General features: G+C 41.3%; 1 protein-coding gene across 1 annotated transcript in view; it reads left to right on the top strand.

Annotated features, from left to right (window-relative positions):
- The window catches only part of txlng (taxilin gamma), an 85,209-nt gene that overhangs the window by 59,549 nt on the left and 9,726 nt on the right, over positions 1-15,934 (top strand). Inside the window, exons 6-10 of the mRNA XM_084309030.1 lie at positions 5,085-5,279; positions 11,819-11,938; positions 12,407-12,481; positions 15,081-15,173; positions 15,482-15,577. Of these exons, the coding sequence (XP_084165156.1) occupies positions 5,085-5,279; positions 11,819-11,938; positions 12,407-12,481; positions 15,081-15,173; positions 15,482-15,577 (579 nt within the window). The remainder of the gene's footprint in view (positions 1-5,084; positions 5,280-11,818; positions 11,939-12,406; positions 12,482-15,080; positions 15,174-15,481; positions 15,578-15,934) is intronic.

The following is a 15,934-nucleotide window of genomic DNA, read 5'->3' as shown; positions in this document are numbered from 1 at the left end:
GGTCCCCCCCCCCCCCCGCTGATGAAAATGAAAATAATACCGTACACCGCGGTATTATATAATCAAGGTATAACAGTATGAAAAAAGTGATACCGCCCAAGCCTATTGCAGACTCTCTCTTGCAGACTCTCTCTTGCAGACTCTCGCAGACTCTCTCGCAGACTCTCTCGCAGACTCTCTCGCAGTCTCTGCCTCTCGCAGACTCTCTGCCTCTCGCAGACTCTCTGTCGCAGACTCTCGCAGACTCTCTCGCAGTCTCTGCCTCTCGCAGACTCTCTGTCGCAGACTCTCGCAGACTCTCTCGCAGACTTGCTCTCTCTCTCGCAGACTCTCTCGCAGACTCTCTCTCTCTGTCTGCCACTCGCAGACTCTCTCTCTCTGTCTGCCACTCGCAGACTGTGTGGATGACTGTCACTGAAAGTGCTTATGGGCGGAGCCCAGTCAATAACACGCTGAAATCTTGAGGCTGGAAAATGATGCTTTTGAGTACTCCATTAGAAATATAAAACGATTTTTTTATATAAACCTTACAGATGTCTTCCATAGACTCACAGGAATTGTGTAAAGTTGCCCAAATAGTGCTAGGAATAGCAATGCAGGTCCCCTTTAGGCAACTTGTGTTCTGCTGGGAAAGGCCATTCCTCACTGCATACAACATGGTTTAATCCAAAAAATTTGGAAACTTTGTAATATGAAATAAGACATTCAGGGATGTCTGGTCACAATATTATTCTCCCTGTGGTCCATGTGATTCAGGAATGTAAACAAACCACCTACCATCACTCACCATCAGCTACCACCCCTCGAAAACGAGATGCTACATCTCAAGGGGTTATTCCTAATAAAGAATTTCAATCATCACCACCACCCACCCAGGATCACTTCCATAGCTGCACTAGAATACCAGATGGTCTCAAAGGGTTATTGGAAAACCTGGATGTTTCAAAACTAGAACCGCAAATGACATCACGTCATGAATCATTCTCTCTAGACCAGGGGTCTCAAACTCGCGGGCCGCAATATTTTGCGGCCCCCTACTGGACATCAAAGTGTAGTGTTAATGCGGCCTGTGCACTACTGTTTGCCGAGTCGTTGCGCGAGAGTTGGAAGTTTTATTTATTTGATCACTTGTAGGCTACCATAGCGCAGGCTCATGACAGCAACGTTATGTTAGTGACTTGGTTGAAACGTGATTCCGGAGTGATATGATATCAAGTAAAGTGGAAGCAAATGCATCCTCGCTATCTCTCCTCTGCGAGCAGTGCTGCGCGCTGTCCGCCTGCACTGCCACTAGGTCTGTCTGTACGGGTCTGGTCCAATCACATACGCGTCCCGTCAGCGTTTTTCCCCCTCAGCCATAGTCTGCGAATCAGAGGCAGAGTAGGGGAGTAGGGCGGGTCTTCACGGACTGCATGTAGTCAATCTCTCTTTCAGTTCAAATCGGAGCAGAGTTGAAAGCGCATATACAGTAAACTCACTCCCAGTTTTATCTCTGAGATAAATGTAGCTATTAGCCTATTTTCGCCAGCAGGCAGCCAGCAGAAAAATATGGCATTTTCAAAGATGGTCAGTAAAAGAAAAGTCGACTGCAATTCAAAGGTGAATGGACGGAAAAAGTCCCAGCCAGGGGCGTAGCTGGAGATTCTGGGCCCCATTAAAGAATCAATTTGTGGGCCCCCAATCTATTAAAAAATGTGTAGCCCCCAATCTATAAAAAAAATGTGGGCATTTATTTATTGATAAACGCATAATATGGTTTTTACCTATTTTTTTTATAAACAGCTTTGTGATAGAATAAAAAAAATGCACAGTGCATTTCCATAGCTGTGGATGAGTCCACTGACACCACTGAGAAGCCTGAAGAACCGTTCATGTTCTGAAGAACTGTTCATGTTCTGAAATGTTATTGCTAAAGATTGAGAAGATTGGATCAGTTGTACTTTTTTTTTGAATATTTGAAACCCTTTTTTTGTGGAATATTTGATGCGGCCCAGCCTCACCCAGACTCTACCTCCAGCGGCCCCCAGGTAAATTGAGTTTGAGACCCCTGCTCTAGACTGACATAATAATCATTATTTTTTTTCAAACGTATTCAAGAGTAAACATCCTAATCATGTCACAACATCACTCATATTGTATATTTTCAGCAATATGTTTGTTTACCAATAGGTTAAAGTGTTATTAGTGAGATTTTAGTTTTTGAAATGTGTTTTGATTGCGGATATCCACCATTTTGAATTAGCGGCCGTTGTTGAATGACTATTGTAGTCATTTTGAGAAGAGGACATCCAGAGCTCTCAATGAGCGTTGGAATTTCTAAAAACTACAATTTCCAACGGATTCTAGCTGCCTTCAAGCAAATTACTTGTGTATGAATTTTTTATTTCTTATTACTCTGGATTATTATACCACAAAACGTATCGGCATATATTGGAGCACAGTTAGTTTGTCTCCCCTATTGTGAACATTAACTCATTCACAGCCAATCATGTAATATTATGTGTTTGCTCGCCAACCGTTGGGCGCCAAAAACGTAATATTACGCTTTTAGATCGTTTTTTTTCTTTTATTCGATTTAAATATCAATATTACACTCACAGACATATGTTACCGCTGTAAGCCATACTGAGACGCCAAAAGTGCAGTACCAGCCAGATTCTGCTAGGTGGCAGTATCGCCCACCCTTTGAAACCCTGTTCCAGACTGTCACATCTAATGTCCTCCGGGCGGATAATTTTGGTCCAGGCAAGTCTTAACGCTTCACCCAACCCAAGCAACTTGAAACGCATCTAGCACACTCGATCCATAAATTGTGCCAAATTATGTCCATGACCAGATGAACATCAATACTGGTAATCGCGATCAGACAATTGGAATATTCTTTTTGGAATAACCCCGATCAAAGGTAAGGACTATCTTGACGTCAATTCCACCTTGATCCTACAATGATTTCATATTGATCTAGCTGATCAGCGTGTTTGGTGTTCAAAATGAATGCCATTACTGGAGATCAGAGCATCAAAAAACGACCCCCCCCCACCCTCCATAGCTATAATATAGATATAGCTCTGCAAACATAGTGACGCACAGTGAAAATAGGCTATGGAAAGCTGGTGAATTAGCTACAGGAATGGCTGGTGCTGAAAGTGTTGAGCAACCATCCGATTTGAAATCTGTTTAAAAATGGTGGAGCTGTCGCAAGAATAAAAAAAACCTACTGTACATACAGTAGATTTCATTCTCTGTTCTTCATGCACGCCTGGTGATACTAAATCCAAATTGAACTCTGCCATTGCAAAGAGTAGATTTGGCCCGATCCATAGCTGTGCATGTTGGCTATAATTAGGGATGGGTACCGAATTCTGTACTTTTAAGGGTACAGACCGAAACACGTCGGTACTACCGTGTAGCGATTCACGGGAGATCAAAAGGTGCCAATTTTCGGTAATGCAAAAGTCCAATGACGGCACGTTTTGTTTACCACAAAACCGCACGTTAACGTCAACGACACGTGCACAATACATGTTTTCAAACTCTCTGGGTTTTTGCAATTCATGGGGAGTATATGTCTCTGATATCTTGGTACAGTGGGCAGGTTGTTAGAAAGTGTAGCTCAGTTTCCACCTCTGCTCTGACATGGCTGTTAGCCTAGCCACAGAGCGTCTTTAGAGGAGAGGCTCCGATTGAATCCGGGACACAGACATGCAGCCAATGGGACACTGGCTCTGTTCATGGTTATTTACTGCAGATGACAAACGTGTTGTTTCTGTTTTTCCTGAAACACTACTATCTCCAAACTTCCACCCCTCTCGAAACTTTATTTTGTTATGTGCTCGCGCTGCCGCGGTGGGTTTTCTTTTTAGCGGTCGGCTTACTCCTTCCATAGTTCCACATATTTGTAACCCATTTAACGTTATTAACCTCTTCCACCTGACGGGACCGGTAGCGGTCCCAAAATGACATCATGTCATAAATCAATCTCTCCAGACTGTTTGACAAGTATCGTTTTAATTTTCAAACTTATTCAAGTATAAACATCATAACCATGTCACAACAGCAGTTATAATGTATCCAATAGGTTAAAGTGTTATTAGATAGATTTTCATTTTCATTTTGGTCTTGTTTATTTCGCGAGGCGACCATTTTGGACATTTTGAACCATGGGAATTGTAGTACGACATCGCTAGCTGTCGGATCAGCGTTGGAATTCCCAAAAGGCTCTATGGGGTTTCAAGCGTCATACTTCTGTATGATTTTTTTTAATATCTTATTATTCGCGATAATAAACCACAACACTTAAAGTTATTGACATATATTGAAGCAGTTAGTTTCTATTCTCTATTTTTTAGCATTAAATCAGTAAGATCTAAATAATAATGAAGAAATAATAATTTATTTATTAAATACATTATTTTTTTTTTTTTTAACTGAGGTAGGTAGATACAATTTTTAGAGACTAAAGTACCGAAAAAAGGTACCGTTGGGTACTGGTATCAATTCACAGGTATCGGTTCAAATGTGAAAGGTACCCATCCCTAGCTATAATAAGATAATTTATAGGCCTCATATTCTATAATAATATTTCAAATTGCATGGGTCCAGAATGCAGAATTCAGTACTGTATCTATAAAACCTTCTGTTTAATCATATTCCCTTTATTCATTTCCTTCGATTTTTTTTGTACATGTGATCTCAAGAAGGTACTGAACAAGCTCAGTGGCAGTTTTTTTAATGAATTCACTGTCAAAGATGCAAAGAGAAATCATAATTCATATTCTCGTTTCATCACAATTTAAGCAAGCCTAGTAATAGACACAATATCTGACACTGGGAATACATTCACTGAGGTCCATGGATGTCCCTAGATACCAAGAACATGCAAACGGACCTTGTAGAAGTGGAGCAATCTTCCATTTACTTAGGTTAGGTATGTATTTTAGGCGGTTTTTCTAAAAATATGGCTAGGGCTTAAGAGGTTAATGAAATGTAATTGAAAACGTTTGGATAAGTCACAGAAAATCGGAAGGTTGTAGCCTAGTTTACTTTTTTATTTCCTCATCCTACACCCTCCTCTCCTCTGGCAGGAGGAGAACACCCAGCGGTCCAGGGAGTACGAGGAGCGTCGTAAGGAGGCCACGGTGCATTTCCAGATGACTCTGAGTGAGATCGAGGTGCAGATGGAGCAGCACAGTGCCCACAACACCAAGCTGAGGCAGGAGAACTTGGAGCTGGCTAAGAAGCTGAAGAAGCTCATCGAGCAGTACGAGCTCCGGGAGGAGGTAGGAGAACCACCTCTTGACACTCAGAGCTTTGTGGGATTAAAGCTAGTGTGTAATACTGCTTTCTCACTGCTATCGCGCCATTAGAGGCACATTTCAGAAAACAGTTTTCTACCCAGAAGACAACACTGCTTCTTCCACATTTGCGATCCAGTGGTGGCTGGAACAGTGCATTTTCTGCATCACTGCCCCCTAGTGGAAAGAGAATCAGAATAAATCTGAGCCTCTAGCTGGCATTATACACATGAGAACAGTCAATCACCCGTACATATGTTGTAGAAGATCGTCTGTTGGCACGCACACGTAAACACCTCACAGAGAAACGGCATGACTTGCAAGAGGAGTTTTCACAGGGCAATGTCTTAACTCGGGGTTTAATAGCTAGATATCCTAGCTTCAAACATTTATTCATTCACCTTTTTGACAACTGTTGACTAACTCTTGTCCTTCTCCTTGCTATTAGCCCAGATGTATTAGGCATAACTTTAAAACTCAAATTTTAGAAATAATTTAAGAATATGATCAGCCCCAGATTGGATTTTTCCAACTGGGTGGGACCTCTGTACTCTGTTTCCCATTGATTGATTGATAATGTTGTTAACAGATTGCAGAATGGGTACAATACAGTACGGCTCAATACACACAATCGTTAAGGGGATGCAGACCAGAGAAAGACTTTCGTCTTGTTTACATCAGGGTCCCCCATTTTCAATTCATAATGACATTTATGACATACAGATATACAGTACTGTTCCATTTGACATACAAGATATACAGTACTGTTTACCAGAGATCCTAACAGAAACTATATACATTCGAGGCGGAGGAAACTGTACATTAGGAGGGGGTTGGGCGGGTGGGTTGGGGTGGTTTGGACATTTACGGGGACCAGTTTCGAATTGCAGCCTCCCGTAGGTGCTCTTTGAGGGCGGTTTTGAAGGTGGGTAGGGATTCACATTATTTTTACGGCTGTGGGTAGGGTGTTCCACATTGTTGTGGCATAATTGCTAAACGTGTTTAGTCCCTTGTTTGTGCCGAATCTGGGTTGAACATGATTTGTGGAACAACCTCTGATGTTGTGGTCGTGGAATTCACTGACCTTTTGGGAAGTATTTCGACATGTACATGCATATCTTAGTGGTGTAGTGTATCTTGTAGACCAGGCCCATTGCAAGCTGCTGTACTCTGTCGTCTACTCTAAGCCATCCTAGGATGTCAAAATGGGCAGGGGTGAGGTGGGTTTTAGGAGTAAGGTCAAGCAGTAGACTGACTAGTTTGTTTTGTGATGTTTTTAGTCTTGTTTTTAGTGCCTTTGAGGTGCTTTGGTACAATGAGGTGCAAGCATAGTAGTGGTACCCTTGAATGAGTGCTCCTGTTAGAGTCTTCAGTAGGGGTGTAACGGTACACAAAATCCACGGTTTGGTACGTACCTCGGGGGGTACTAATACCACTTAAAGTAAATCTGAAGATTATTATATAGCAGATGCCTTGGACAACTGTAGCGTGTGCTTGTTTATACAGAGCCCCTTTCATGACTGTGATGCAAGCCCTGCTTGAATACAGGGGCACGGCTTGCATCACAGTCACGAAAGGGGCTTGTTTATACAGAGCTGGTATGACTTGCTGGCTGAAATACAGACAAGAGGGAACTAGGTAGCGGGGCTCTATTACTCTCTATGCGCTTAAACCCAGTGTTCTCGACAACGGAGTATTGTCGCAGATCTGCTGCTATAAAAACACCTATGGCGTTTGTTAGGGGTGCACCGATATATCGGTCGGGTATCTGTATCGGCCGATAAGTGCCTTGTTGACTGCCATCGGCCGATAAGCTCAAATGTGCCGATGACAGTAGCCGATAAATATCCATCAATTTGTGTCTCGTCAATCTGGTCCACACGTTCAAACTTTGAAAAAATTTCAGTCAAGCGACCTGCACAACGCAGGGCTGTACAGTGCGATGATCTCGTCGCAAATTGCCCCTTAATTTGGCCGTTGCGAGTTGGAAATATTATTTGGGAGCAACGTTGCGAGTTGTGATTTCAACCCTTCATTCGCATTTCACTCCTAAATTAGTCCATACAAATTGGATACATTTTTTAAAAAACATTAGCCTACAACCAGGGCTGTACAGTGCGACACAATGTCGTGGTGCTATGAAAGAATCTGTCGGCAATGAATGAACTTACTGCGATCACCGATAGCCTGAGTGAAAAAAAAGATTTGCGTGTGGAGTGAATCTGGGTGACGCTATATACAGTACCTGGTACTTGTAGTCTATCGTGCGATTAAAGACCATGTCCCAATCTGCGTAGTCTATACATCCAACACCAAATCCCATAATTCCTAGCAAAAGGAAACTGAATGTGGGCTCTCTTCCTTTCAATATGGGCTATTGCATCGCCAAAGAAGCACCTCATTTCAATACATTTAAGATGCAAAAAAGAACAACGGAGTGGATATCAGTCCCATCTTATGACAACCACGTCCGATGTGGAGAGATGATAAGATGATGATGATTGATGTGATGATTGATTGACGGGGACACGGACACTTCTAACGTTCAGGTTCAGCTATGCATTAGGTGAATAGTCCTACCGTAAGAGCCTCATACGGGTCAATTAAACCTTTTTGATTAGTCTTTCCTTCCAGCTAAGTTGGACTGAACATTTCAGTGTCAAAAGCGCAAATGTAAATAAGGTTGCGTCGCAACACTGTTTTCAAAATAAAGGTCACATATACAAATACCTCTCAATTCTTATTAAAAAAAGTCCCGGATATACATAAACATTAACACTATGGGTGCCGGCCAGAAATCCGGAAAATGACTGTGGATTGCCAGCGCTATTTGTTTATGGAGAAATTCCCCTTCTTTGCAGGGCTATAACTTTTTAAATTCTATTGCTACATTGCCATTATTAGGGCCCATTCAAAGTCCTATATGTATTGTTCATTGTGTAGCAACGTTAAACTTTTTCATTCACATATTCATAGTAAAGTATGGTCTAATGTATAAGTATGTTTTCATCTCTTTCTGCAGCTTTCTCCAGAACGTGATATATAGCCCCAAATGCATTATATTGATGATGAAATACAGTTTGATGGCAATCGGGGCGATATAAAAAATTTCAATTGGACGTACTTCTAGAATGATCTACGTATGATCTGATGATGACCGGATGGGCTGGGGATCGTTTATAATTCCGTGGGCAGCGTTATATCATTCATCTAGTGTGGGTGATATGTTCATAACAGTTTATATGGAATACGATCAAAAATAACGCTGAATCTTACCGTATCCTCCTCGCGCCGTTGGGCGATGAGCGTGGAACAGTCATTTACCTATTATGGTATGTAGAAATATCGGGTCCATTTCCAGCTTGTATAATAGTATATATGTCCAAATCATGTTGTTTATCGAGTTATTGGCAATCGATCGCTATGTATTGTGTCGATCGAGTCCCGGTAGCCAAACAGAGTGCCCGGAAGTAATACGGCCGACCAGCGCAACCTCCATAGCACTTCCTGTTTGGCGATTGCGCCGATCGGCCACCAGATGGCGCTCCTGAACCGCCAGAGAGCTCAGTGGGTCCTCCTGGTGGATCTCAGGCCAGCGGAGGGGAAATATGAATCCGATCGCAGATTTTTGAAATATTGATATAAGGACGCTGTAAAGCGTCCTCCGGCAACTTGAGCATGGCCGGGAATGACGCTTTTAAGCGTTTTCCGGCAGTCAAAGTGTTAATTGGCATAGATCTCTATAAACGGCCCAACACATTGATCACTTTAGGCACACACTGAAACCAGTAACATCACAAATATGAAGCAGGTAATTACCCATACAAATAAACCTTTCATGGGGTTATTTATAATAATAATTCATTTGATTTCTAAAGCACTTTTCATTGTGAAACAAATGTATGCAGAGTTTCTTGTCCTCCTGATTAATGCAATGGTGTGTGTGTGTTGTGGTGATCTCATTCAAGGAGCACTACACAAGCGCGCGCACACACACACACACACACACACAGTTTGTTGTTTTTGTTCTATTAGTGATTTACACACTCTCAGTTGGTTCATTATAAAAGATACAAACCTGAAAACAAACGCACTTAAATGTTAAATAAAAGGACCACAGTAATGAGGCAGGAGGAACATATTTTTTTAATAATGGTAAAATTGTTATTTAAAAATTTGCCCCTAAAAAATATTTTCACTAAGTGTGCCCCTAGTGAAAAAGCTTAGCGTACAGCCCTGCAACGCCGCCCACACACACGCTACTGCATCAAAGTTACTTATGATTAACAAAGGCATTCGTTTTGTGGCATTAACGTTATAGTTACACGTTCAATCAGGGTTCGAAATTAACGGGGGCTCGGGGCAAAATGCCCTTGAAAATGGACAAAATGCCCCCGAATATCAGTTAAGGGGGGCAGAAAATGCCCCCGACAGTTTACTAATTATATATATAATTATATATATGATCTACAGTGCGAGCATTTCCCTTGTATTTGGCCCTAATAATATGTGTGTGTGCGCCACCCGGAAAAATCATTTACTCGAGACGAGTGACGATTACAAAACAGCTCCGCTGTTATAATAGTCCCACATTACACAAGGCGCATAAACGTCCAATCACAGTAGCGCCCGAAAACAAAGTCACGGTACCGGCTTAGGCAAGTTATACATTCAGAATCAGACAACGCATAAAAATCAGCCAGCCATGAAGCCCATTCATTTTTATTTTGAGCAAAAGAGAGACGAGGAGAAAGAGAGGAATCCGGCTGACATGGCTTTTGAAGTGATATTCGCACGTGTTTTTGCGGGTCCAGTCCCCACGGTATGTTGACAGAATTCGCAAAACACCTTATCGACTGAAGCATAAAAGTCATTAGGATACTGCTCTGCTCTGAATTTAGGGGTTAGTGGGGAATTTCTTCCGACGTTAACGTTAACGACGCACCGAAGCAGCTAGACCATTTCTCCGTGTTGTGTGTAACACGCAGCGGTCCCCGCCTCCTCCCTCCTTGCAACAAACGTTCCACCCAAAAACGGAATTTCTATTTCATAATGAATTAAATAATTGTATAAAGAATTTTCAATGTTCTGTCATCTAATAATATATTCCATTACCTTTCCTATCTGTATCAAAGTCAAAATGTTGGTATCATAACAACACTACAACATACAAAAGCAGCTTGACAACCGATATCCTTTTGCGTTTGATTGATTGAAAACTTTATTAACAGATTGCAGAATGGGTACAATACAGTACAGCTCAATACACACAAGTTAAGGGGATGCAGACCAGAGAAAGACTTTCGTCTTGTTTACATCAGGGTCCCCCATTTTCAATTCATAGTGTGCACACGCACAGTATAATAATGCATGAGATAAATAGTTAATAAACTCTGTTACTTGAACAATTTTCACTGTGCTCCTAAATTTCTTTGTGTGCTCCTAAATTTTTATTTAGATTTTATTTATTAACATTTTATTTAGGAGCACATGTGCTCCTTGGGAAAAAGGTTAGCGTAGAGCCCTATATATGGAGACATTAACATTACATTATCAAACATAGGGACGAAGACTGTAAAAAAAAGTGTCAACAATGTTTTATAATCCTTATGTTAATTTTCATCATAAAAATTCAGTGCCCCCGAAATACAAAAAAAAGCCCCCGAAAATCAATTAAGGGGGGCAAAAAAAGCCCTTGAAAAAAAATGTTAATTTCTAACCCTGCGTTCAATAGCATCAGCATATTATTTACCCGACCAGATAGCAAGCATTACTCATTCATATCTCATGTCCTTCCTTTGCTCAGAGAACCCGTACTGAATTGTACCCATTCTGCAATCTGTTAATACAGTTTTCAATCAGACAAATGTATATAAAAGCTTTTATTATAACATTCGTTGCAGTAAAATCATTATGCCTCGTTTAGTCATCCTGCTGTCTCAGACCCAAAAGCCTCGTTTAGTCATCCTGCTGTCTCAGACCCAAACACATTTCCTTTGATTTAATTATACATCAAATGATTTATGAAGTTAACTTTTCACCTGGATAACGTCAACATTCAGGGTCAATGTAATGTGAGAAATTGGGATTACAAAAAAAAAAATACTTTTTAATTTGGGTCTGAGATTGTGGCTTGTTTGCCGTTCTGCAGCTGGATACTATTGGTTTGTTTTGGCAAAATTCTTCTGCTCTGTGTGACAATAAATAAATGAATGATGATATGCAATTTAAAACCAAAACGAAGGCCTCAGTATGAGTTTAAGACGTGAACATGGTCATGTTTGTTGAATTATTTTTTTTTATCGGATCGGGACATCCCTACTTTATAGTCAGGAGGGGGAGGGGGAAACCCCATAAGATGGGTCAAACTGAGGGGAGGGGTTAAAGACATGTTCTCTGATGGGCTGAGATGAGGAGAGCTCTATTTCCTCCACACCACCTTCCAACCACCAACAACAAACTTCATTATCCATTTCAATAAATATATCTGCCCCTCTTTCTCTCTTTTTCTCTCCATCTTACAGCACATAGACAAGGTGTTTAAACACAAGGAGCTCCAGCAGCAGCTGGTAGATGCCAAGCTTCAGAGGACGGCAGAGCTGATGAGAGAGGTGGAGGAGAAGCAGCAGATAGAGAGAGACTTTGTGAGTCACCACAGTTCACTGAACATCTTCTGTTATCTTATTTTTTAACGATTACCAGTATGCATGACTGAAGCATGTTTAGTCTTATAGATTCAAAATCCAAAACGTCAAGATATAGATCAATCTTTTCCAAAGGTAGATGCTACATCCCACAGCCTGGAGGGACTGTTTTACATTTATCTTTGAGTTGTAGATAGTCGGAGTGGTTAGGGTTAAGCTATGGGATAGGTGCATAACAATTATGATCAGTTGTGGCTCGAAAAATATTCTGGTTTATCATAGTCTGGTGAAATTACGATATGGATGCATGCAATTCTATAATCGAAATGAATTATAGCAAACATCTTATCAACTCAAGTTTCTATCTAAATGTGTGGCATGTTGTGTGTATACAGTATTAACATTGTGTTGTGTGTATATTGACTTATGTTGTGTGTATATTGACTGTTATGTTGTGTTGTGGTCTAGTTGCTGAAAGACGCCACAGAATCCAGACATAAATGTGAACTGATGAAAGAACAGGAGACTCAGCACAAACAACAGGTATCTGGACACACACTACTTCAGGGTATTTGCAGGGTTCAATTAAATTAACCTCTTATACACACAATTGTTAACACATTCTGGGCCATTGGGCTGAGTCTAATTAATATCAAGAGGACCGGGGAATGTAAACAAACGTGGGGCTGTTTGTACAGCTAAATCTATACTTTATAGTATTGCTATAATCTGTCCATTCTCATTGTCAATTGAGTCCATAAACCGTCCCTTCAAAATGGCTTAGAAGGAAAAAAATCATCAATAGGTTCTCATTTTATAGCGCCGTGAATATAAGCGTTATACGGGATTTGGGACTAGTATATTTTCTGGAAGGCTAGATATAGGGCTAATAGCTGCTAACGTTATATCCAATGGCATTTCCGTTTTACAGATGCTACAGAAATAACTCAAACTGCATATGATCGGGACGATCCCAAAGCATGTATGCATGAAAGGGGGGCGGGGGGGGGGGACGTAATTTATTATTATTGATTACCAATAACCGTGTTCGTCTAACTAGCCACATAGGCCGATCGCCTGGATGGCTATCAAAACAATGCCCGATCGGGCTGTAATTTACGTGAAAAAGATCTTACCGTGGTCCGGGCTGATACCCCCCCCCCCCCCCCCCCCCCCCCCCCCCGAGCATTTCCCAGTTATCGATCGCCATCTGGTAGATCGATATGTCCATTGGCTGATGATAAATCCCCTTATTGCATGGTGAAATCTGCGATCCAAAACGTAATCCAAGCTACATGCTGCACATCCAGAATCCTGCTACTGAAATCTCCATTGAAAGTAAAAAAAAAATTAAATACTGATCCGTTCAGCCACAGGGCACACTGCATTAGCGCGATAGCGCCCCTAAGAGAATCTGGCCGGTATTGCACCTTCTCGAATTCATAGAGTAGGGTAAATCTGCAGTGCCGCTCGGCGACCTTGAATAGGTTATTAAAATGGAATAAAAGCAATAACATCCCACGGATATATCCTTGCCTCTGTTAGTGTCCACAACGGGTGGAATCGAAACACGGAGATCTCCGTGCTTGGGCGGGAATGTGTTAAGGGGATTCAGACCAGAGAGACTTTCGTCTTGTTTACATCAGGGTCCCCCATTTTCAATTCATCATAACATATATGACATACAGATAGAGTAGACAATACTGCTACATCTATATACATTTATGACATACCAGATTTACAAATACAGTATTGTTTGTGATACAATAAGAGTCTAAAAAAGAGAGTAAATACATTTGATGAAGAAACTACATTGGAGGAGGTTGGGTAGGTGGGGGGGGGGGGGGGGGGGAATGTACATTGGAGGTGGGGGGGGGGGGTGTAACTGTACATTGGATTATCTACAAAACCGAAACAAGTAGGCTCCCTTAAAATTTTGCTTTAATCCCTGCGTTACACTCCTAATATTCATAGATACATTCTCAATGAGGGTAAAGGGGTAGAGATATTAAGATATTTCAGTTCAGATATTCCAGAAACATGTATACAAATTGTTATTCAATATAGATAATTTACAAATGTTTAAAATATATCTGGAGGCGAATCTTTAAGGGTTTATAACTCATCTGGGGGATCTTTAACACTTTGCCGCCTAAGCACGAGTTAACTCGTGATTCGATTCCACCCGTTGAGGACCAGAGCCACGAGTTAACTCGTGGCGAGTTGTTTTATTCCATATTTATAACGCTATTAACGTCCGCGATCGACTTGCAGGACCTACCCACATATTTGATTTTCGAAACATGCAATACCGGCCAGATCCGCTTAGGGGCGCCATCGCTCCACTGCAGTATCATTGAGGGTGTTTGAATTATTATCTGTGGGCGTTTCATATGAGCCTCGGTTCCAAACAAAGACCCTCCATCTTTGATCCCGTTACCGAACGCATATTTCAGCCTGGAATAATGGGATTTATGATTAGCCAATGGACATATCGATCTACCAGATTCCGATGACTAATGACGAAATGCTGCCGGCGATCACATGGCCTGACGGTAGGATACTATTCCCCCAAATTACAGCTGGATTGGACATTGTTTTAAAACGTAACGTGATCGATCAGTGAAAATGGCTACTTGAACACACACTGTATTGCTAATCAATAATACTGATCGGCGTCCCCCGCCGCCCCCATTTCATCCATAGATGCTCTGTAATAGTCCGGATGCTACGCAGTTTGTTTTATTTCATTCGTGTATACAGCAGAAATGGCGTTTGATATAACGTGACTAGCCTTTAGCCTATTATCTAGCTCCCCAGAAAAAAACCGAGGCGAAAAAAATGATAAACCTTAAATTCACGGCGCTATAAAATTACAACCAACCGATGGATTTTTATTTTCTTTAAGCCATTATGAAGGCACGGTTTATGCACTCAAGTGACAATGAGAATGGACAGATAGCAATACTATAAATTATATATATAGTACATCGGTTTGTAAACAAACCTCTGTCCTCTGGCCTATAAATCGGCGCTACATGCTGATCGTCAATGTGTTAAGGGTTTAAAACACATCTGGAGGGTCTTCAGAATGAGATCAAATGTAGCATCTGGTGGTTCAATGTTTCTGTGTGTTTTATAGCTCTCTCTGTACATGGACAAGTTTGAGGAGTTCCAGAGCACCCTGGCTAAAAGCAACGAGGTGTTCACCACCTTCAGACAAGAGATGGAGAAGGTGAGAAACATGTCCTCCATCTGATCATGTGTCCTGATCATTATCTATCTGATCATGTAACCTGATAATTGTCCATCTGATCATGTGACCTGATAATTATCTATCTGATTAATATTGGTTTGTTTCCATATTATATTGATGGCTATTACTGCAGGAGAGTAGTCTAAATCACATGTCAATCTGTTTTAAATTTGTATTGAAAATTATTTTCTTCTTTTTAAATACCCCCCCCCACACTATCTGGGTTTGTGCTTTGGACGTCCCTCAACATTGTTTCTGTTCGACTGACCTTTATGTCCGGTCACCAGATGACCAAGAAGATCAAGAAGCTGGAGAAGGAGACCAGCCAGTGGAGGAGCATGTGGGAGACTAACAACCAGGCTCTGCTGCAGATGGCTGAGGAGGTGACTAGTGTTGTTCTAACTCTGAACTAACTCATCTGAACAACATGTTTGAACTAACCCGTCTGAAGTTACTGTTGCGCTTTACTCTTACATTTGCAAAGTCTGCTACCATACGATTCAGGTGTCTGCGATCGATATGATGCCCATTTAACACAATCTGTAACCTTTAGATAAACAAAATAAAATCTATTGTTTTTAATACAAATAGACCTCCTGTTCACTGTAAAGTGCCACGTTTTGATATATTGAGCTTTAAACTTTAAGTAAAATTGTTTGGAACTCACAACCTAAAACCCCTCCCTACTAGGGATGAGTACCGTTCACATTTGAACCGATGCGGTACCGGTACCAAACGGT

Source organism: Notolepis coatsorum, assembly GCF_963971535.1.
Source record: "Notolepis coatsorum genome assembly, chromosome: 2".
Taxonomy (NCBI): domain Eukaryota; kingdom Metazoa; phylum Chordata; class Actinopteri; order Aulopiformes; family Paralepididae; genus Notolepis; species Notolepis coatsorum.
The sequence above is the reverse complement of the archived record's forward strand: the minus strand, read 5'-3'. Positions and strand labels throughout refer to the sequence as shown.